Source organism: Orbicella franksi, chromosome 11 (genome assembly GCF_964199315.1).
Source record: "Orbicella franksi chromosome 11, jaOrbFran1.1, whole genome shotgun sequence".
Classification (NCBI taxonomy): Eukaryota; Metazoa; Cnidaria; class Anthozoa; order Scleractinia; family Merulinidae; genus Orbicella; species Orbicella franksi.
The window spans coordinates 21213246-21238055 of NC_138155.1; the positions used below are offsets into that span (position 1 = coordinate 21213246).

Below are 24810 nucleotides of genomic sequence, written 5' to 3' on the forward strand. Positions count from 1 at the left end.
CTGATATTAGAAAAAGAAATCAAACCAGTTCTTTGCAGCTAAGCTGTAGAACGCGGTCAGAAACCCCAGCGGAAGAAATTATTTTTACAACTTCTTCGTACAAAAACCTGAAAGACATCTTTACATTGAAACACCTGGTGCGAGGAATAGCGAATGTCGGCATTGTATACCTCAAAATTATGACAGATTAAAAGAGCAAAGGGTTATATTGATGTTAAAGAATTATGTATCTGATATGCATAACAATATTAAAAGAGAATCTTTCTGTATGAGGCAACATCACTGATACAGTTAATGCATGTTGAGATGTCCATTGTACAGACAAAAGAATTTATGTATTAAACTGGGGCGTCATATTTTCAAACATTCAGATTTAGATTTACGCAAGTAGAAATTCTAACGAAGCAAAAGTTACTTCTTTCCCTTTCATCTATCCTTCACCGCTCATTCACGCAATATTCGTCTCGATCCTTTTAACCTGTATTATAATAAAAAAACGAAATCTTTCATTTACCAACACAACATCTCTTTTTCCCTTTAACTCGTGTTTATGCCAAATAAAAAACGAAGCCTTCGATTTATCAGCAGAGCATATATACATATTTTCTCTTTTCGACCTCGTGGTCTCCTTTCCACCTGTGAGTCTTCATGGGAAGCAGATACTACAGCAAATCTAAAGGACAGCGGCCACCTAGCCTGATCCCCATTTGCGTGAAAGGCTACGCAAAGGATGCTTCCTTTCTTTGCATAAGGCTGGCGCGCCTCAAATTTGAATTGACCAATCAGGATTCAGCAGGCGGAAAAAACTTTACTGTCCTTACGTCAATGTTTTTTTAACGGGAAATGCATTGAAATTGGACAACTTTTCTCACTGGAGATGGCATTTGGTATTCACGGAAAGGGATTTGCAATTCCAAAAACCATATCAGATTGTAAAAAGTGAAAAATATGAAGCATTTTGTGTCTCTATAGGCTTCTAATTTGGCGCCAAAAATGGGTCGCCGGCCTCCGGCATCTCGCTCGTTGTTCGTCGAGTGTCGCCAGGTAGGATAACAGTTGTGTTGTTCTGAACAAAATATGCTGTTCCTCGTCAAGTTGAGGCCAAAGCAACTTTAGCATTGTCTATATTTATTTTGCGAACATTAACCAGAATAATTTCCTTTGTAGCCTCCAAAATTCAAATGTTACAAGCTGGGGCTACTCTCTTGTCTCTATTTACGGCACAATGAGTGAAATCCGAGAAGCACCTTTGGGTTGTAGATAACAATACAGGAAGAGCGAGAAAAACAACGCATAAATTGGCTCAACAAAACCATGGCTCAACAAAATTCGCCTGATATGCCACCAAAGCACATAAAAAGAAAAGGACTCGACACAATTATGCCACACTAAAGACAACAAGACGGGACTGGACTGTCTTTATGTGTATATCTACCTTTGAAATAGTCCAAAATTTCAAGCAGAAACTAAGATTTCCACCACATCAGCAATCAGTGGTAACCTCCAAGCCATTATTTCTGGTGTGAATGATCCATTTGAAGTTTGACAATATAGTCTTATTCGTGTAAATCAGAGAGTAATTACCACAAATACATCTGTTCATATGTATGTTTTTATTAGTTCGTTCTATATATAAATGAATATCCCGCAGTTGTTCAAATAACCTTGGACCTGAATTGTCTTTCCTTTTCTTCCACAAAAAAGCAGACAGGTTATCGATTTCTTCAAAGATATTTCTTCCCAAATGAAGCAAGTAAAAAAATGGCTAGGTAGTACTAGCTATACAGACCGTCTGAAATCGGCATCCCTGTTTCTCTTTCACCAATCGCAAAAGTGCTATTTCACCGTGTCTCTTTTACAGCACTATAGCTTCACCGTTGATCTAGCAAGGATAATTGAATTTCCTAACATTGTTCCTCAGTTGAGCGTTTATATCAAATATTTCTCAATTCGCTAAGATAAAAATGCATAAAAAAATGTTATTCTGCACTGGGTCTGATTATATCATGAAGAAAAAAAAAAAAAAAAAAAAAACAATGGAAAATAAAAAGCCAAGCTATTTATCCATTACTAAACCAGCAGCTTGGTAAGGAAACGAACAGTTATTCTTTCTCTGAATTTACACTTATGTAGTCGGCACACTTCAGCTTAAGAAATTGACGTATGGCTTACACAAACAAAAACGACAGCTTTACCCACGGTGAAACACCCGGCCTATATGTAAGAAAAGTGGGCATTGTGTACCTTATCAAATTAACAAGGACGCATTTTAAGGGCAAAAACGGTCGTCAAAGTAAAGAATAGCTATCTAGCAAGAGTATTGCTTAACGAGATATAATCCTTGCGAGGTAGGCAATTACAATTATACCATAACGGTAGCATTTCTTTATTACCTGCTGATTGCCATAGAAATCCTAGCAGTAATGATTACTAACAAGAATTTCATTTCGTGTGGCGTGAATTCGAAAGCAATACGTACTAGATGATTTTGTTCTGCATGTCAATCCAGGAGACTCAAATTAGGGAAAAGACATTTTGAAATCATGAGGGGTGGTTTCGAAGGAGGACAGGCAGAACATCAGGATTTGATCTAAACAGTGCTGTCATCGCTTTTCATGGTCTGGCAAGTTTAATGGCCAATTCCCTTTATGAGATGCGCCTGTAGGGAATCATGGTAATTGTATTCATCATCTTGGACCGGATATTTGTTTTGATGAATACAGCTACCACGATTCCCTGCAAGCGCGTCTCTTAGAGGAAATTTGTCATTTGTTTACCCTATTTGTTTTCTTTTCAATGTTCTTTGACTGGGAGCTTGATATGTTCCCCATTTATGACTTCGAGACGGGGTGCTCAAGGGTAGTGAATCATTGGGGATAAATAACAGGTCCAACTTGCTTGTTTGGACTCAATTTGTTTCAACCATGCCAGTCATGCCGGGTACTTTCTATAGACACCAATACGTTATTTTCTGGTATTTCGGCTTCTATATGTATCCTGCAACATCTGAAAATCGTGCCGATCGCAAAAGGCGAGTCCGAATGACGAAAAAACCACGAACGAAATCATTAAAATGCCATTTACTTGATTGGATTAATTGAAAAGGTACGCTAAATGTTCGATCTTTGTATCGGGTTGTTTCTGAGTTGCTTAGTTCGGAAATTGTTCCTCCGCCCTTTCCGTAGTATGTAATCCGGTCAAACCGGGGCTCTACAGTGCAACAGGGGCTCGTATTTTGCTCGTTCTTTTACCTTATTATGGTAAAATTACGTACTGGTGGAATGATACTAGTGGATAAATTGTTTATTACCGAGTTAGGAACTCATTACAATGGTTACATACAAGGGTTTTTTATTGGTATGCTAAAATTATTTAACAAGGACGTTACATATGTAGGTACATGAGTGAAAAATAACAATAAATATATTTCAGTTCAGTCCAGTGTCACTAATTAAAAACACTAACGAATTGAAACGAAATAAGCATTGTTAAATAACTAACAGTTAATAGTTCTACATTTTTTCCCTCACTTTCGCTATTTTCATTGGCTGAGAGAACCCATTCAATTTAGAACCGCTGCATATCTACAGGCAATGCGATTTATGTAGGCAAGAATTAAGAAGGACAGTGAAGACACAAAAGAAATAAAGCAATAATAACATAAGCTACACTACGAAAAGTTATTATAAATGTACATTTTGCTCATTTTCACTATCCTGACAAGTTGAGAGCATGTGTTAAGAGACGCTGGTATATCTACAGACATTAACATTATTAAAGTGAACATTATATTTACAGATACAGAAAGTTATTCACGCCGGACATACACCCGGTGCTTAACTCTCCTATCCAGCTCCGGTTGTCTCGTCGATCATTTGTCTGTACTTTTACTCGCAGAAATACAAGACCTGTCTTATCGTGTCCCTCACTGCTTTTCTTATTTCCCTCATCTTCCAACAGTACACAAATGGGTTAAGAGATGAGTTAAAGAAAAACAGAGTTGATGTTAACGCCCAAGTCAGAGCAAGAGACGGCGTAACGGATCCAGAAATAGCAAGAATCGATAGAAGTATACCATGTGGAAGATAACAAGCCACTAATGCTAGCTGCAGCCACAATGCACTGGACACTGTTTTCCTGTATCGCGCTATGCTCAATGCATTTCTCTCCCGGTTCTGTTGCCCTTGGTCTTGTACAGCAGTTTGGTGATGGCGAAGTGCAATGTAGATTTTCGTGTAACAGACCGTCGAGGTTACAGTACACAGTATCAACACTACGAAGGTTATGTTTGTAGCAATCCGAACGTTGTAAATCATTACCAACGCAGTTACTGAGTCTAAAAGCCAAAACCCAGCAACAACGATCTGCACTCGCCTCAAAGTTACCACTTCTCTGTATTTTAAGCCCAACTTGAGAACCAGAAATCTGTCTACACTTATTGCAGACAGTGTCTTCAAAGACACTCCACAAAATAATATACCTAGGGTAGCTAAAGGGATTTGAGCCGTAAAACAACGCTCTGAGTGTTCTGGTGTCATCAAAAAGTTAGCGAAAAGAGGGTGTATAATGATACCAACACACAGATCAGTGCAAGCGAGGCATCCAAACAAAAGTTTTGATGCCCGATGAAGGGATGATAGTGGTTTTAAGAGAGAAAGAATGATGAGGACGTTCCCCAGAAATGCAATGATCGATAGGGGAACATTTACTGAAAATATAATGATTTTGGCATGGGATTTGATGAGATCTGGAGCGCAGCCAGTTAGGTTCACCACTTCCATTTTTCCCTTGTTGACGTTTTCTTACTAGCTGGGCTAAGAGTGAAGGTTCTATTTATATTGTCAAAATTCTGTGTTCAAGTCTCGTAGCGAAGACGCTTCCACTTTTCTTTTGGGTTGGACAACGAGGCTTTCTGCAAGGTGTTGTTCCTGAAAGTGAAGAAAGAGCTTTAGTACAGAAAGTAATCACTCAAAGGGTTAACGAATGATCCTCCTCAAGATAATTTTAGTAAACTCCGCCCTACTGGCCGCGTTGACCATATACCACGCCTTATCCAATGCACGGTTGGGGAATAATTACGTCTTACACGGGAAACCTAAGAGCTTTTGCAACCGCGGCTGCAAGGTTGACCGAATAATAAGTTAAAGTAGATCTATACAAAGTTACGTAAAAATTGATCACGCTTATTTTAACTTTTTCTTACAAAAACAGTATTCAAGCTATTATGGACAAACTTTGTAAATTTTCTTTAAAATCTTCAGGAGTCAGTTTGATATATCAATTGTTTGGACACTTGACCTGACGTTTCTATGGTGACAGTGTTTTTAAAGACTGTTTTACGAAAATTTGGTATATAGTTAAAGCTTAAATTTCTGTCTCATTTCGAGTTTGGATTTCATGATGTTTTTGTTGCAAATTCCAGTATTTATATCGGTGTTAGAACTTCTCTCCAGTTGAATATTTGCACCCCTCCATCAATTCCAACTGAAAACACGAAAAAAAGAAAAGTCGAAGTTCATAGTGTCACATTATTGTTTAAACGTATGGGCCAATACATCCAAACGTCATAACAAGCCATTCTTCACTTTGCCGCTCGTATCGTGATCAGCGCGCGTAATTACGATTATATTTCGCCAGTTAGAAAAGAGCTTAATTGGTTGCCAGTAGCAACCTAGCTATATTTACGTACTCCTATCATGGCCTTTAAGTGTCTGACAGTGCCACAGTATTCTCGGCATCCCAATTCATCAGGCGAGGAGAAATAAGCGGGCGTACCACTGGAAATTCACAAAAGCTACACATGCCACTTTTCAAATCAGCTAGCGGTCAGAGGACTTTTTATCACAGAATAGTTAATATGTGGAACTCGCTGTGCAGTTTCCTTGAAGTTTTAAATTCAATATCTGTTTTTAAGTATAACCTTAAACGGGAACTTGTTTTTTTCTAGATTATTAATTATTTTTCCTTTTCTTGCTGCAATTAATTGGTAGCTTATTATTATAATATAACATTTTAGGGGTTATTGTCTTTGAAAAGTAACTTTAGGGAAAGTCAATAAAGGATCTATGTATAAATGAATGGCTAACAATTAGGAAATTATCAATTTTAGATTTGCCGGAGGCTCTTCAGGGACATTTCCGTACCATTTGGCCCTGTTTCGAAAGTTCCGGGTTATTGGTTTAATGGAAAGTGTCAAATATCTTGCGGGTGCTATAGGAGGGTGGATTTTAATCACCTTTCACGAAAAATAAAAAAGTCTTTTAACAATTCACGGAAATAAAATAGGTAGCTATCGTTTCAGTACTGTCCAAAAGCAGCGCCTTGTTCGACATCGCGCTTCCCAATCCTTTACTGCTTTTATTATTATTATTATTTTTTTTTTTTTTTTTGGTTGTTGTTTCCGCACGCATCAACGAAATAACCGCGTTCTACTTAAGATTAATGCAAAGGGATCAAATGGATTAACTGTCGCAGTTTTTTAACTTTTATTACGTAATGACAGGTGTCAAAAGATATTCAAAGTATGGGTTCACGGCGATTTAAACGTTCATTTCTCATTTCACGGAAAATTATCTACACACAAAATCACGAAGAACGTGAAAAAGAACTAGCCATTTCACGTTCCATGGTAAAAAAAAAAAAAAAATCAGGCCATTCATAAAATAGGACAACACCCTCTACCATCTTATGTTTTTAGTCACGCTTGCACATTAAAAAAGATTTTCTCTCATATCTTGGGTACGATTCTTCAATTTTGCAACATGTTTTATTTAACACAGACTTAAAGCAAATAGAAAAGTAATTGATCGTCTCTTCTCTTTCATTGAAAATTTTCCCCGTTGTTGTTGTTGTTGTTGTTGTTGTTTTTTACTGTGTTAACAAAAATCGAAGAAATGCCCGTACCTTGAGGTCCTGTTTCAACTTGATTCATAAGATACCACGGCTTACCTGACCGTGTAAGCGTCTGTGGAATGAAATCAAGATAAAATATAAAGAACAATGTCAATGGGAATAGAAGAAACCGTACAAAAAGCCATTCTGTTCCTTTTTTCAAATAACTTTTGTTCGACCGTTGTATCTTTCTCTTTTAAAATTGTCCGTAATCATTTCTTTCAAAAAACGTCAAGTCCTATTGCAGAACATGAAAATACCTCAATTTAAAAATTGTTTCCAGTCCTGAATTTCAGACCTCTTGGTAGCTCGTCCAACAGACAGGAGAATTTTAACAAAATTGAGGTGAACCACCTTACACCCATTATTTATACTTTAACATTATATAGGTCCTTCTGAAATTTTGTCAAATTACTTTTTCTCTTTCCGTTAACAACAAACGGCCCCAATTTACACTACTGTTCACTTTGCATGTGATTAAATAAACTTTGCTTAAAAGCAGTAACAAAGCCTTGTGCCATATTGACAATAAACAGTGAAGAAGGTTAGCCTTTATGAAAGAACACAAGGGAATATCATGTTTTTGAGAGAAGTTATACACAAATCAATTTTTTTCTCCCTGCTTAACTCGATTCTATGAGGAGTACTTTTACACTGGCTATTTTGCCTTGTCATTGTCATTGTCATTATTTTTTGCTGATGCATCAATATCTAAATATTCATCTCAGTAAACAGCATAATGACTTGGACTTATATTTCGTGAACTAATTAAATAAACCTCTTTTACGATTACTTCAAAGTAGTTTTCAAACTAATTCTGATTTGATATGATCTTCTATTATTTTTTTTCGTCTTGTACTATTTTTAATTAGCTCTTCTATTACTTTCGTGGAAGCAACTCTAATTCTATCATAATTGTATCTTTTTCTTTACAAAATCGTCAGCGTTAATTCGTTGTAAGTTTTGTCACCTGAATACAGCAAAGCCTAAGAAGTACCAAATAAAAATTGTTGTATCAATTTTTTTAGTTTGGAAACCGCCCTAGTTAGATATTACGTAACAAATTTCTTCCAATCCTGAATTTCAGATCCCATGATAGCACACCTGCTTGCACCTATTCCTTATACTTAGCTAATAGCTTAAACGTTTATATTGATCTATGATTATTGTTTGAACTAATTTTTCCTTAAGGGTAACAACAAAAGGCTTTAAATAACACACTCTCCATTTTAGGTAAACTCTGCATACGTACCAGGTGGTCCATTAGAGTCCATTTTGCCATAGATCGTTCTTCCTAATGAGTTCATCCAAATTATTTCTTTTCTCGAACGAAGCTCATTAATTTAAACTCAGGTGTGAGACTCTTATTGGAATTTTACTGTAACATAGTCATCAAACATGTTGCCTTCTTTAGTATTTGTGCGAAATTAACAATGGCATTCACATTTACCAGTTTACCTTCGAACTTTTACATTTTTGTTTCAGGATGTGGTTGTGGTTTCGGATTTGAAAGAAAATATTGGCGGATCGACGGATTTAGTGAAAAAAAGGCACGGATCGGCGGATTTGCATACCCTTATTCACCCCCTTCTTAGTAACTACAATATAGCCTTTTGGTATATTGCCATCAAACAGTGTTGTAGATTCGTAACTTTTACAAAAGAAGCGAAGCCAAGACCATATTCTTGAGAGAAGTTATTTCTTTACGTTGGCCGCGGTGAGAAAATACAATATAATTATATGGAAGAAATTAAATACAAACCACATTCTTTTTCCTTTTTCGCTTTGTCATTGTTATTTATTTTATTTTTTTCAGTGAAGCATCAATATCTGTGGACTCATTTAAGTTAAACAGCATAGCCGCGCCTTTTATATACATATATTTTTTCATTAATCAATTTTTGATTCCCTCAAGTAGTTTTCAAACTATTTTCGATCTAATTATCTAAAAGTAGACCGGCTGATTCTTGACTTTGAAGAAATCTTGCAAAGAGGAAATGCTAAGAAAACTCCTTGAACCTGCTTTCTGTGAATAATGTAAGCGAAACCTTCCGCATTTATATATGCAGATCTTCGTCGTCGGGTTTTTTCACAAACTATCAAACTTTTTATTCCGTTGCTATGGACAACTTATCTCTTCACGTACTGATGAAAATTTCTTTTAATTGATTGCCTTATTGAAACATGATTGGCTTTTAGATGCTAAGTTTAACAAACACTTTCAAAAACTGGTTGGGTTAAACTTTACACCAACGAAATCATTGTCATAATGAAACTTCCAACTTCCAAGTTCTCTCTCGCTGAGGATAACGAACTTACCCGAAAAGAACGCTTTTAAAACACCTCAGTGACACCTGCTGTTTATGATTACACGCGTTTCGAGTTTATTTTTATGAAAGCTTCATCAGCTACCGCATATTAAGTGGTTAAAGTTTCGTCAATATTGGTCATTCGGCATATGATCTTTAAGGTACTTTCTCAACGGGATAAAAATTATCCTTAAAGTGCACCTAACCCCAAAATTTTTTTTTCGCTAAAACAAATCTAGACTTTATTTGAAGCATTTGGGCGAAGACATTTTTGAATTTGGTTGAATCCTCGATTTTCTATGCCCTTTCAAAGTCGCGATTAAGTGTTTCACGACCGCGTTTTAGGGAGTCTGGGGCGGCGGTACCTGATGACGTCTACCCAGGAACCAAACACAATAGCGCCTCAGTCAACTCTCTGTATTTGCTTGAGAAAATAGAACGCAAAACTAATCGTTCCGATGTATTTTGGGACTAAAACGTCCAAGTTTTGTCTCAGAATCATTTCTTTTTCGTCACTGGAGTCAGAGTTAAGTTTCGATTCGGAAGGCTCCGAAATAAACTTCGATCGAGCACGTTCGACAACTCTGAACTCACTGCTTAGAACTTTGAGAGCAATTTACAATATTTCAAGCGACGACGGGGAAGACGTCTTTGCGGACGAGCTGCTTGTGTATTAGGAATGGAAATCTAGATACGAAGTGGAGGAGCAGGCAAACGAAAAGCAGGAAAGAAAACTCAAGGACTGCTTTGAATGGTAATTTCGTCAACTAAACATAAGATTCCCACGCGTGTTTATAGCCCGTTTACATTTGTCCTTACCGAGAATGTATTTTGTCAAGGTTCTGTTAAATCCAGTTTGTGTTTTACTTTCACTTGAATGCTTCATGTTTATAAGAGCGACGTACGTGTTGCAGTTTTCGAGACTGGATGACCTCCAAAACATTGGCTTCGATCGATTGAAAATCGTATTGTTTGGACCTGTATTTTTGAAGCTGCGGGAAGCAAGGCGGAAGGAAACATTTCATACAATTACCGATTTCACATTGTCACACGTTTTAAGTCGTAACTCCAAATAGCCAATGTAAATTGTTCTCAAAGTTAGCAGTGAAATTCGTCGGATAAGCGAAAAGGATGTGTTCCCTAGGCGGTCCGCAGATAAAGTTACGCGGTCATATTTTCGACGCTATTGCACAGAATCTTTGTCGCACTGCTGATTTCCAAACCTTCGAAAAACTCTGTGAGTCTAACAATTTTGTTATCATGTAATTCTAGACGATTAATCTTCGACTTTCATCTAAATCGAAAGAGAAATAAGTGTTGGTTAGCGGCGTACAGTTGCGATCTATTTACATATCAGTATAACGCTTCTTGATCATGACCGGATCACACAACTTTGCCGGTTATGTTATAAATACTGCGGGATTGGAAGATATAGGTTGTAGGTAGTATTTCTACAAATTGCTGGTTAGCTTTAAGCAGAAAATTTATGAAAATAGCGTTCGAAAGTCTGCGGAACAAATTCCAGTGAGAGTTCTTCAATGGTTCTCACAGATTCAGTTCGCTTGTTTCGGTTCGACAAAATCAACCATCGTTTACGTCTTTATTGCACCATTAGCCGATCATCGTCAGTAAATTGTACAGTATATCTTTCTTTAAATCTGGAATATTGCTGCAACAGCCGATAGCACCTCTGGAAGGCGTTTCTGCGCACTTTTCGAATGTGTATTGCACCATCCTGAAGGAAATGAGAGGAAATGAGATATCCAACCTTCCTGGGTAGACGTCACAAGAGCCGCTGGACCCATTCCCCTCAAACTCGGTCGTGAAACAAAATGGCGGTGTTTTGGAGCTATTTTCGAGATTTCGTCGTGGCATAGAAAATCGAGGATTTAACGGAATTCAAAAATTTTTTCGCAGAACTATTTCAAATAATAAGTAGATTCGTTCTAGCGAAAAAAAAATTTGGGGGGTTAGGTGCACTTTAATTCTTGGAAGTACAAGAAGATGGGTTCCACGACACCATCAATTTTGAAAAGAGGATTTACCTCTGTGCATGATTCCTCGCTGACATTTCGACGTATGAATTGTTTCTCTACGCCATTTGGCATTGCCTTGGGAACCGCATTTTGACATGCAGATAAGTCCAATTTGGTGTTTTTTGACAGAATTTTCCCTTTTTTACTTCTTCTCTTGAGCAGCATTGCAAAACTTGTACTTTTTACTTTCTTCATGGGTTTGGATAAATGTTCCATTAATTTTCGTTATTTTCTGACTGTCTGTGTTCATAGTGAAATCCAAGATGGAGGATCTAAGACCGAGGACTTGAGGACGTCATATGACGTCATGGGAAACAAAAATATCTCATCTTGAAGGGCAAGTCGAGGGCTATGTCAAAAAACGCAAAACAATTGCAACTTTGCCCCCTTGCCCTCGGCAAACCAGAATGGCTTCAGTCATGAAGGACTCCACTGGTAAAAAAAGTCAAGATTGTTTTGAAATAAAATAACTTGATAAAGATTTGAAGGTGTAAAATACCGACAATGAACAAATAGCACGTACTGAGGAAAAAGGGTTGAATGGAGGGATAAGAAGCAGAACGCTGCCGGGGAATAACATTTTAATGAGGCACAATCATGACTTCAATAGTTTCCCTTTACATGTAGAAAGGACTCAGTGAAACGCTGTATTCTCTGATTTCATGCTTGGGATAAAGAGGTTTGATACCTCAAGGTAACAAGGTCGAAGTACGATGTTTATAATTATTAAGCAATTTACGTAAGTGGAAACGGCTGCTGAGATTTAATACCTACCACTACATGAAAATCTTAATTAATAATCTTTAGGATGAATATTTTTTATTGTACCTCACCTAGAGCTACTTGAAATACTAAATAAAATGAGTATCACTAAACGACCAGAAATCCTTAGCTTGATGAATTGGTTGCTTTTCGCTTCGTGGTAACAACTCAATGAAATGGCATTTTTAATGAAACGCCATTTTGTCTGATTACATGTAAGGGATAAACGTTGTTTAAAACGTAAAGGCAACAAATCAAATAACTTACTTTAACAAGGTTGAACTCATATATTTATATTTATTAAACAATTTACATAAGTGGAAAATGCTGTTGAGAGTTCATTGTAATATACACCACTGAAAATCTTAAGAATGCTTAGGTTGAGCTAAGGTTGAGCTCACTGAATGACCTGAAACAGGAGATTATGAATCTCTTGCCAGAATATCATTAGCTTGATGGATAAGTTTCTTGTCGCTTCGCGGTAAGAACTCAATGAAATAGGTGTCTTCATGTTTATTTGTTTGTTTGTTTGCTTGCTTGTTTGTTTGTTTTGTATACCGATATCATATTCCAAAATGCAACACTGACGTGCGCTTGCATGAACAAATATTAACACGACGAGTTTAAAATATATATGCGTCAACAGAGACGATAAAAATTATTTCACATCAATATGTGTTTTAATTTAGTCCGATTACGCCGACTAAAAATTATATTATAGTGGAATACTAAACAACTGAAATTCATTTTTCTCACTTTCGCTATCTTCACAAGAGAAATTTATTATACCTTTCAGCTACTACGCGCGCTGTGATTCGTCAATTTCGAGAGACGTATTGTACTGCACGGTCCGCTAAAATTTAAAACTATTTTTGTGGCGAATATGTTTCGTGATTTATCGCGAAGTGTTCTTAACTTTTATAGCAAGTAAAAGTTTAAAACTTTCTTTTACTTTAAATTGTGTATTAAAACGTGCTAACGTAGGGGAAAAAATTCGGTCCGTAACTTACACTACGGACCTCGAACTCGGTTACTAAGAGGTATGTATCTCATTAAAAAAACTCTAGCATTGAACTGTTATAATATATCCACAGACGGTCTAGATAGCAGCAGACATGTAAAGATTTTAAGGAAAACGACCAATTTTTTAAGTTTGCAAGACATGTTTCGACAGAGCTTCTGTCATCTTCAGTTGAATGAATGATTACAAAGCAAGTTGAATAATAAGTAGGCAAAAATGCTAATTAAGACAAATAGTAACAACAGTGAAAAGGTGTAAGTTAAAAGGATAATTTTAGATTTACATGGTGTAATTGCTGATTGAGGGAAGGTAGTTCTTTTTGAATATGATCAGTTAACTAAAGGTCAAATCTGGAGACAGTGAGATTAAACAGGAATTTAAATGAAGGAACAGGCACATCTTTTCCTCCCACTGCTCTCCCCCAGGATACACCCCGGTTCTTGAATCGATTAAGACTGAGTTCATTCTAGCGAAATATATAACGACATAAACGATGTAGCGGCTTATGTCGCAATGTGAACATCGATATAAAACCATAAGAAAAAGATCAGATGTTTTCCTTTTGTGGAGTTATGTTCATGCCGTTATGTTGCTATTATGTCATTATGTCAGGATTTTCACGCTGCAAACATAATGATATAACGTCCTTCTTATGTCGTTATGTTTACGTCGTTATGTCGCTAGAATGAACTAGGCCTAACCCTAACTCCGCGTTTTTGGCTATTTCATTAAAGACTCATCTGCAGTTTTACCCCCATGAGCACCAACACTGTCTAATCGTGTTTTTCACCGCTTGTCTAACTTCCCTCATCTTCCAGCAGTACAGAAATGGATTCAGAGATGAGTTGAAGTAAAGGAGAGATAATGTTGCAGCCCAGTTGAGGGCAATAGACGGTGTAACAGATCCAAAAATGGAGAGTACTGATAGCAGTATGCCATGTGGAAGATAACAAGCTACTAATGTTAGCTGCAGCCACAATGCACTGGACACTGTTTTCCTGTATCGTGCAATATTCAGTGCATTTCCACCTCCGTTCTGTTGTCCTTCGTCTTGTACAGCAGTTTGGTGATGGCGAAGTGCAATGTAGATTTTCGTGTAACAGAACGTCGAGGTTACTGTACACAGTACCAAAACTACGGTGGCGAGGCTCGTAGCAATCCGAACGAAGAAATACATTATCAACGCCATTGCAGTGTTAACAAGCCAAAAAGCAGCAACAAGGACCCGTACTCGACTCAAAGTTACCACCTGTCTGTATCGTAGTCCCAACAGCAGAACCAAAAGCCTGTCTACACTTATTGCAGACAGTGTCATCAAGGACACTCCATTGAATACTACACCAAGGGTACTTAGGGCGATTTGGGTATCATAACAAAGTTTAGAAAGGTGTGGGGACATTAGAAAGATAGCCAATAGAGGCTGTACAATGAAACCCACACAGAGATCAGTGCAAGCAAGGCAACCGAACAAAAGTTTTGATGCTGGGCGAAGGGATGACAACGGTTTTTGAAGAGCAACGATGATCAGAACATTCCCCAGAACTGCAATGATCGATAGAGGAACGTTTACTGATAATATAATAATCTTTTGATGTGATTCAATAAGACCTGGCAAACATCCAGTTAAGTTAATGTTCACTGTATCCATTTTTCTTTAGTTAAGATTTCTTTTTCTTATGTCTTTGCCAAGAGTCGAGATTCCGTTGGTGTTATCACAATTCTGAGTTCAAAAATTCCAAGGATTGTAACGAAGATGCCAAGGGCTATGTACAATGTTTCCACAAGGTGTTATTTCTGAAAAAAAAAAAGAGATAGCAAAGTTTCAATATAGTAGATGTGCTCCTGAGTAGTTCCAGAGAGATGAAGACCGAACTCGTCCCTCCGAGCCTTGTTGGACATGTTATCCCACATCCAAAGCACGGTTGTAAAATAATTGGAGGTCTTACACCACCACGAACGTTGACGCTGTCGGCAAGAGGCGCTTTCAGTTCAATCCAAAATTCCGGAACTATCGAAAGAGAGACAAATGGTTCGAAAATTTCCCTTGAAAGCAATTATATTTAGATATACAAAGAGTATCTACCGGTATCCGAACTAATTTCTAGCTGAATTTTTAAACGCCACGAAGAAAATATTAATTTCCCATCAAACTCCATGGTCTTCCAATTACACAAGATTTGGTTGTCTCACTTTGGCAACGTCCACCTACGCAGGAGAAATTTGAAAACGTAGCTTTAGTTCTACGGTTAATTAGGCCTATTGGCCTATTTTCCTCAAAAGCAAATCTAAAATGACCGATGATTGTCAATTGCGTTTTTTATTTTCTCCGGCGTAGTGTGGACAGAACACATTTGATTCGTTTCAGAGTGAAAACTCCGTTCTCAAATCCCCTCGGCTTACTGTGGACGAGTCCTTTGTTTTTTCGAAATGGGTGGCTAGGAAATGCACGAAGGATAATGGTCCAATATCGTACTGTTTGTAGTCTATTTTCCTAGCGAACGAATTTGGCATTGTCATTGAGTTTTGTGTAAGGTCCCTGTTGCTTATTACATTCGCCCGGTTCAATGTATCAAGCACTGAACGATCACATCGTATTTCTCGACGTCAGGAAGTTCAAACTCAAAAACTCAAATCTATACTGACATTTCACTGTGATTGGTGTTATTAAATTACGCGCACTATTCGTAACCTCTTTTATTATATGGAGAAGAGTGTTTTACTGGGAACTAAACCACTCGTAGATTCCATACGCCACTTCATCCGGGACCCGAGTGGCGTATTTTCCGTATGTCACCTTTGTGAGTGTCGTATCGTTCAATGACGGCACGATTCCCGCCTTTTGCTTTTGTTGAATTGGTTTCTCCATATAATAAAAAGAACATTACACGTTGGCTCGAAGATATGAATTTTATGTTCTCGTGGCAAGAACAATATCTCACGAGTGGGCGAAGCGAACGAGTGAGATATTGTTCTTGCCACGAGAACATAAAATTCATATCTTCGAGCCACCGTGTAATATCCTCTATATAATGACCACTGAGAGACCACAGTATATGGGTTGAGAAACAGGGGTCGTTAATGTTTTTTTTTTTTTTTTTTTTTTTTTTTTTTTTCACGGAAGAATGAATCCAAGATCCGTGTTTAAACGGATATTTTTTTTATTGTTATTCTTAACCTGAATATGATGTTTCATCCCGATTCTACTTGGATAAAAAATTTGCATCCAATGAACCCCTCTCCCTTTACGGTAGAACTGAGTTAACTCACTTACCTCCAGGGGTGAATCGGTGAATCATGTTTCACCACGATTCACCGAAAAGCACAGTTCACCTGAACGAGTTGGCGTCTGTGGAACAACTCATTTAAAACTCTTCATACCGGCCGATAAGCGGTACATAAATCCGGCCTAAGGTCTAAGGAGCAAAATCAAGAATGAATGCAATATGATAACGTCAGTGAAGATCCAAAGATACGACAAAATAGTCCTTTCTTATTACTCTTGAAAACCACTATTTTTCAATTGTTGCATCCCTTAATTTACAAATTGGCAGCACTCATTTTTGTAATATACCAAGTCCTAAATAGAACATTGACAATAAAGTTGACAGCTACTTGTGATAATACATTGTTCGTGGTTAGCCTTACGTAGCACTTTCGTTTCGTCCCGGCCAAGGGACTCTTTACAGACCTTTCTGCTTGGCAAACTCGTTGGGCTTCGCGCCCAAAGTCCCGTTCGCTAACAAATCTCAGGTGCGGTCGAGAATCCTCATGCGATGTAAGGCGAGATTGCTGTCATCATTTTGTTAGCAAACGGGAGTTTGGGCGCGATGCCCAACGAGTTTGCCAAGCAGAAAGGTCTCTAAAGAGTCCGTTGGCCGGGGCGAAACGAAAGCGCTGTGAAAAAGAACATTGACTTGCTAATGTTAAGCCATTGAAACATTTCTTGCAATAACAAAACCACACTATTTAGATCACCTAAAGCATGATTTCCATCCAGAAATGTGTGAACTTGTGGAAGAGAAGAAAACCTATAATACACGTTTTTTTTTTTTTTTTTTGGCAAAACTGAGAGCGTACTCTCATCACCTGCTCTTTTAATGATCGGCTAAAGTTAAAAGCTTCGACATTAATACGGATCCTTCTGATTAACTATCAAATTAGCTAGTTTATAAATTTCCGTTAACAATAAATAACCTTAATCCGGCAGATTGTCCATTTTGCATGTGATCTAATTTTTTTTTTTCTCAACAAGAAAATGAACTCTTAACTGAAAAGTAACGATATAGTCTTGTTACATCTTGCCACAAAACAGTATTGGTAATGAATCATCGCTTTTCATAAGATGAGCCAAGACTCTAAGTTAATTTGACGCCAGGAGCAACACCATTTACAAAGGCTCCCGTGATGAAAAATGGAAATACAATATAATTAAGTAACAGGACTGAAAGAACTTTTTCAAAAAACGAACAACAAAAAGCCCTTTTACGTTCTTGGAAACCATATTGGTTCTAATGCTGCATTTTTTCTTTTTTCGCATTGACATTGTTGGCTTTCGGTTTCGATTTTTTTTATGGGCTGATCTATATCTGTTTTTCCATTTCTGTAAAAAGCACAACGACTTAGAGTTATATTTTGCCTTTAATAAGAAAACTACCGACGTTGAATTGATTATTTCAACGTAGTTTTCAAACTACTTTAACGTTAATTATACCTAAACAGAGATTAGTTATAATCTTATCTTCACATGTGATTGTTTTCATCTTTGAGCATGAAGCAGAACTCCTAACAAGGAATTTATAAAAATTAACCTCGTCGAATATGCTGTCTAAATATTAAGCATCAACCTCGACAGGTACTTAATTTTTCTCGTGAGGGTTTTTATTGGCTATCAGTCTTATTATTCCCTTTCCGCTAAATGCCAGTCTCCCCGTATATCGACCAGTCTCATTTTGATTCCCTTAAAGCTGGCTTTGAATGCTAAATTCTGGACCTTCTAGTAGCAGCATCGAGCATATATAACGCAGCACTGTCATAAAGAAGACCTAGTTTTTCTCCTGGAACCTGCTCTTTGCGATTATCGTTATAGTTGAAACACTCCTCGTTTATAAATAGATTAAGCGGAGGGTCCGTTGGGGAGGGGGGAGGGGGTGCTCTCTTTCATGGGCTATTTTGGTATGTGCGGCCCCCAAGGGTATAGTTTTTCAGCCGTTTTGGTCATAAATAGGGTATCGATTTTAGCTGATTTAAGCCATTTTGGTCATAAATAGGGTATGGTTTTTGCACTCTAGCCTTGATATAGGTATTTTATTAGAAGCCAATTTTTCGTCATTATCGAAAAGAAAATCGACAAAAGCCCTTCACCAATTATGTTTATAATAATTTAACATTGGCCTGAACTAGGGAATTAATTGTAACCCAGGTCTGAAACAGGGTTTTGATTTAAGGGTCAGGTCATAAATAGGGTTTCGAATTTATGGTCAGGTCGTAAATAGGGTAGGGAATATCGCAGATTTTGGTCATAAATAGGGTAAGGGTTTTGGGAAGCGGGCCGCACACTCCCGCCCAATTTCTCTGGGAGTACCCCCTCCCCGGGGGGAAGGGGGGCGCGGAGGGTCTTGACATTTACGCGGTTGATCCATATCTAGAGAGCTTTGATGGTTGGAGTAATCTTTCACTTTCCGGTACAGGTGGCAAGAACCGATGTCTACTCTGGCTAATTCCGCATATCATCTGAGTGATGATTTCTCAGTGGGCATAAAATTACTTAAAAGCATTGCTGGAAACTTGTAGTTTGTCATTACCTTGTGGTTATTATTGACCCTTCGTTGGTTAACCATCAAGAAAATTACTATCAAGTCTTCCTTTTTTTAAAAAAATATATATATGTCATCTTATATCCTATACGTTCAGCCAAATCAGCGCCAAATTTGAAAATAGCGTGTTATATTTTGGAAATTCAAACAAACTACGGTGGATTCGATTGAAATTACCACGGTTTCATTTACGTAGAACCCTTAACCGAATTCCGTGAGTTTAAAGACAATGACAATGTCATTGCGAATCTTCACTGCCGATGGTAGTCTATTTTCTGAGCAACTCTCATAAGGTCTCGCATGTATCACTTGATACTCTTAATTTGAGAGACAGTAAAACAGACAACAGAAGCAATGCCCCTAACCCCAAAGCAATGAGAGCTGCTAACAAGCAAAAGGAAAACAAGTTCATGAGAGCTGCTACATTTTTGGTTCCCGAACTCTCCATTCCTCGTTCAATATAGGGGTTGAACCCAGGCGGGAATCAGGTCAGAAGAGAGAGTCCAGGATAACAACATTCGCATGGTCAGAACGCCACCAGTATTTTGATGAAACTTTTACGAACCCGCGCACGACTAGCGACCATGTACGTTTTACAAGCTGGAACCACGGAACGTGTTTTAGTCAATACCCGCTAAAAACTAGCGGCAAAAATAATACTCGTTAGCCGCCATCTTTAACTTCCTTTTTTGTAAGGTTCAAATCACTCGGTTAAGAGACGAATATTTCACTTGTGTTCTGTGCCATCTATGGAAAGGAGTTGACAGTCCATATATTTCTAATCAGTTAGTCACGTGTTGTATGAGTTAACGTTTTTGCAGTGTTTCGCTCATTTCAGGCGTTTCTGGTTTTGTTGCACGTTCATCAAATTGTTTCATACACAACTTGTGATCGTGTTTCTTGTTGTTAAGTTGTGTACTCTGTCGTGTAGCTGAATTCGTCATTTGGACAAACAGCTAAACCCCAGAGCGCTCGTGAACTCCACACTAATTGGTTCGCTTTGAGCATGCGCATGCAAGTTATCCTGGGCTCTCTGTACTCCGGCCTGGGTTCAACCCTTTCATAGAGAGGGAAAGAGAGAGCTTAAGGACTGGGCTAGGGCTGATGGCCCACAATTCTATGTACTTACAAAAAACAACAAGAACTGGGTGAATTAACTAACCACCTTCCCCTCCCACCTCCAACCTCCATCAAGTAAAGGGGTGTGAAGTCAAGTAGAAACAGAAGGCTTCAAACAAGATGGCATTTTAAAATTTTATTGATCTGTAAAGATCCAAACACTACAGGTAAAGCATTGGAATAGGATAAAGAAATATTGTCCATATAATTATACAACAGCCGAATAATTAAAATAATTATAATTATAATTGTAATATATGTATGCAATGTATATAATGTAATGTATAATGTAATAATATAGTGAATTGAAGATTTCATCGGCTATATATGTAATGTATATAATGTATAATATGTATATAATGTATATATGTTATGTATATAATAATATACATGAAAAAATTACTCGATTCTGATTGGTTGAGAGCAGTGCAGTTCAATCGTAACACCAGTGCAAAACGTGTAACACCAGTGCAAATTACACAACGTAATCCTAGATTATGATTAGCTGAAAGAAAAAAGGAAATTTTCTAACTAATGATATCACGCAAAATGATGGCGAAATTTTAGTGCGGAAACTCTAAAAAAATTTTCTCGAATGAGAAAAAATGGCTTCAAGAAAGATCTTCCGGCATTTCCTCCACGCAAATTTTTTCATGTTAATATTGTTAATAAGTAATCATACGGTTTTTCTCGTTCAATTTGGAATTAATTAGCACTTGTGAGTTTTTAAAAAAGCTGAAATTGCACTCGCCGAAGCGGCTCATGCAACTTCAGCTTTTTGAAAAACTCACTCGTGCAAATTAATTCCTAATTGAACTCGAAACCGTATGATTACCTATACTGATATATACATAACAAAAAGCCAGTGCAACAAGTTACACATGCACCAGCGAATAATTAAACTTAACTCACATTAGCTTTACATGATTACCTCCCACGGATTCTCACTTAAGTTTAAATTTGATGCACTGGGTTGGCAACACTATTTAAATAACAGCTACATAAATATAAAATGTGTCAGTTATCCTATAGTAAATATTAAACTGGCCTCTGCTGTACACGAGACCGATTTCTTCTTTTCAAGTTGTGGTTGTCTAAGTGTCTGCACAGCAGTAAATAAAAAAAAAACTCAGATGAAGTTGTCTTTATGGCAATTTCATCTCCACCTCCTACTTGTCCTTAAGCTTTGTTGCTAGCTATCCGTGTTTAAAGAGAAAACCCACATTAACAAAAAACTTTTTATTGTGTGAGTACTAAATGCATTTTCTGGGTTAAACGACTCAGTAATGTAAAAGCGTTGTTGTGGATTAACTTTATGATCGAAAGTGAATGGCCAATTTCTTCTATGAGATCGATGCGCATGAAGAGAAATATGGTAATTGTATTCATCATCTTGGACTGTATATTTGTTTTGATGAATACAGCTACCATGATTCCCTGCAGGCGCATCTCATGGAGGAAATTGGCCACTGTACGCCTTCAATCTTCATATACAATACAATACAATACAATACAATACAATACAATACAATACAATACAATACAATACAATACAATACAATACAATACAATACAATACAATACAAATTTTATTGTCAACTCCCCGTGGAGTAGACTCCCCATAATCTACAATCGCGACGCAGTTAGCTCGAAAAACACCAAAACTGTCTGATTGTGTCCTTCACTGCTTGTCTTATACACCCCATCTTCCAGCAGTACAGAATTGGGTTTAAAGTGGAGTTTAACAAAAAGAGAGTACCTGCTACAGATAATGCAAAGTCAAGAGACGGCCCAGGTACGTAGAATTGTGAGAAAACATTTGTTATAAGCCAAGGGAAATAACAAGCCAGTGATGCCATTTGCAACCACAACGCACTGGACACTGTCTTCCTATATCTTGCAATATTCAATGGAATTGCTCCTCCGTTCGCTTGTCCTTGCTGAACATGGTTCTGCACGTGAGTTTGGCGATGGCGAAGTGTGCAATAGATTTTCGAGTGACAGAACGTTGAGGTCACTATGCACAATATAAAAACCACGAATGCCATGTAGTAAGATATTCGGTGGTTGTAAGTTAAATTAACTCCAAGGAATGTACAAACAATCCAAAAAGTAATTACGATGATTCGAACTCGCCTTAAAGTTACTACCTGTCTGTATCGTAGCCCCAGCAAAAGGGCCAGAAGTCTGTCTACACTTATTGCGGTCACTGTCAGCACAGATACTCCGCAAAATATGTTGCCTATTGAAACAAAAAACACGTCAATATAAAAGCAAAGTTTCGAGTGCTCTGGAGTCATGAGGTAGATGACGAACAGAGGCTGCGTGATGGCACCCACACATAGGTCGGCTGCTGCAAGGCAGCTGAGCAGAAGTTTAGACGGTGGATGAAAAGACAATATTTTTTTAATAGCTACAATGATCAGAATATTTCCCAGAAATGCTGAGACACATAGAGGAATATTCAGTGCTGAAATAAATATCTTAAGATGTATTCCATAAAGACCTGTTGAGCAAAATAACTGTTGAACTGTCGTGTGGTTTTCATCTGTTGTTAAATTTCTCATTTTCTTATATTCCTCTCAGGTCCTGTCACGAACGTATTTCCGACACTATTCTACAGCTTTCTCCAGCTGGTCGTAACACCGATTATTGCACGTCCCCTGTTGATTAGAGAATATATTTTAGCGGGAAATATCACGCGAATGATTTCTCCTTAAAAGAAAATTTTCCAAACAGGCCTCTAGCTGGTATCATCTGAATAACACTAGCATAACAGAGTCGATTTTCTGTCTAAGAATAAGGCCCTTCCTCCACTACGCCAGAGGAATTCGAAAGCGGAGGTTTTACTTTGAAACCGCATGAACTGTTTTCCGTCCACGCTACGCCGGAAGAATTCAAAAACGCAACAATCACTGCTCATTTTGGATTTGTGTTTGAGGAAAAGTCGGTCGAGGAAATCACATGATTAACGTGACGCCATCGTTTTCGAAAAGCGCCGTTTTCAAAATGTTTCCCGTCTATACGAAAACGAAAGCCGGCGTTTTCAAATCGCTCCGATTTCTAGAGAGTTTTCTAAAAGCTCCGTTTTCGTGACAGATTAGTGTGGACGGTAGGCCGAACCGTAGAAATAAAGCTTCGTTTTCAAATTTCTCCAGCATAATGTGGACGCTGCCTGAAACACTTGCAGCGATTAGCACCACAAATTTCGCAGGTCCACTTAACCCCTTTTTGGATTTGATCATTAATGGCCCTCCCTTACTAGCGGAAAGATCGAAGCGACTCTGCTTCCAGGGTTTAATGATCCTGACTAAGTTTGAGAAAATTTTAAAAACAGTAATTTTGACCCCCCCAAAAAATGGAAAAGAAGCAAATCTAGCTTTCTTTTTCCTGCCATTGCTTTGTTAAAGATCTTTTATTTCGAAAATTGTATTCAAATTCAAATTGTTCACTGACGAACATGTTTGTAGAAAAGATTGCAGAAAACGCATCCATGTACCTCGACTCAACAGTTGGGCTTTTACATGTTTGTTGTTTTGTCTCATGTAAGACATCACAAAATGTAACATTTCGCAACTGTTTATATGAAGTAAATTTAAAGTTTAATGTCAACCGCCATTATGGATGCGAAGCTTTATGCTTTCTTCTTCCTCATATCACTTGATGAAACAACTTCGCAGCTGTAAATATCAATGAAGCTGTTGGAAAAAGAATGTGAAAGGCCTCAAAGATAAGGTGTGTGGTTCGTAACGAATAACATGGATTTGCTTTCCATCGATTGAAACGTATAAACATTAGGGTGCTTAGACTGTGCAGTACGGAGTGGAAACCCTCTTTAAAGCTATGACACTGGCATTGGGAAAAAAAATAACTTGAAAATCCCCCCCCCCCCCTCCCCCTTCCGAACGTATTTTATCAGCGTACGTAAGCATAAGTTGGCTTGACACTTTCGTAAATAATTACCCTTGTTAGAAATTTTTCATCTCCCATATGGTTTTAACGTTCTTTTTCCTTCCAGAATCAGTTGAGAAGTAGACTTCGCGCTTTTACAAATATTTAGAATAGGAAGTCCTTACTAACAAAACGCTTAAAGTTGAGCAAATAACTGACAGGTGAACAGAACAACTTGTTATTCAAATTCAAAGCCCTTTTCCTGGAGGATTTCAATTGTTTAGCGTTCTTAATCCTCTCGTGACAAGTTTGCAACATCTCTCTCTCAGTTTTGTTTTCTCTTTGTTTTCTTTCTTTTTTAAATGAAGTTCGTTTTGTTCAGTAAAGAAACAGATGAGTGTTTTGGGGAAACGTTTTTTCACGAAATTCGCTTCTTAGCCAAGTTCTGAGTGCTGTCAAGTAATTAATGAAATAATATTTATTGCAAAACTCTGCCTTTCTCAGTAGATCTTTCTATTCTTTTGACTCCTCGGGTCTACAGAATTTTTAAAAAGGTTGAGACTGATGAAAGTCTGTTTGTACTTCCTTGGAGCAAGTCTCTAGATTGGTAAATTTCAAATATATATTAGGCACCCGGCGGTCTTCTAATTGTTATACCCGTCGCAGACACCACATTCTTGAGGTTATCTGCCATTCTCAAATCTTTCAAACTCAGTGCCATATTTCGAGTGTTCCATCTTGAGCAAATAACATTTGAAAGAAGGACTAGCTCTTCTACTCTAGATCGAAAATGTAATTATCGCGTGCTTCCCCGGATCCGCGCTTAAAAAGGCGACCATAGACCGATTCGGTTAATGTTTGGGTCAGCTAGACGTTTTTAGATATAGTACTTTTGAACTTACTCTTTAGCTTTATGTTTCATCAAAATGTAGAATACTTATATTTGATGGAAACCACTGCTAAACCAA

At 37.7% G+C, this 24810-nt stretch overlaps 2 protein-coding genes across 2 annotated transcripts; both read right to left on the bottom strand.

Moving 5' to 3' along the window:
* Positions 1-12898: 12898 nt before the first annotated feature.
* Positions 12899-14806, bottom strand: LOC145502896 (adenosine receptor A3-like). Its single transcript, XM_081482295.1, has one exon. The coding sequence runs from the start codon at positions 14665-14667 to the stop codon at positions 13768-13770; it is 900 nt and encodes a 299-aa protein (XP_081338421.1). The 5' UTR covers positions 14668-14806; the 3' UTR covers positions 12899-13767.
* A 5915-nt stretch (positions 14807-20721) lies between these two features.
* Positions 20722-23768, bottom strand: LOC145503034 (melanocortin receptor 4-like). The gene has a single exon (XM_081482459.1). The coding sequence runs from the start codon at positions 22516-22518 to the stop codon at positions 21595-21597; it is 924 nt and encodes a 307-aa protein (XP_081338585.1). The 5' UTR covers positions 22519-23768; the 3' UTR covers positions 20722-21594.
* Positions 23769-24810: the final 1042 nt, after the last annotated feature.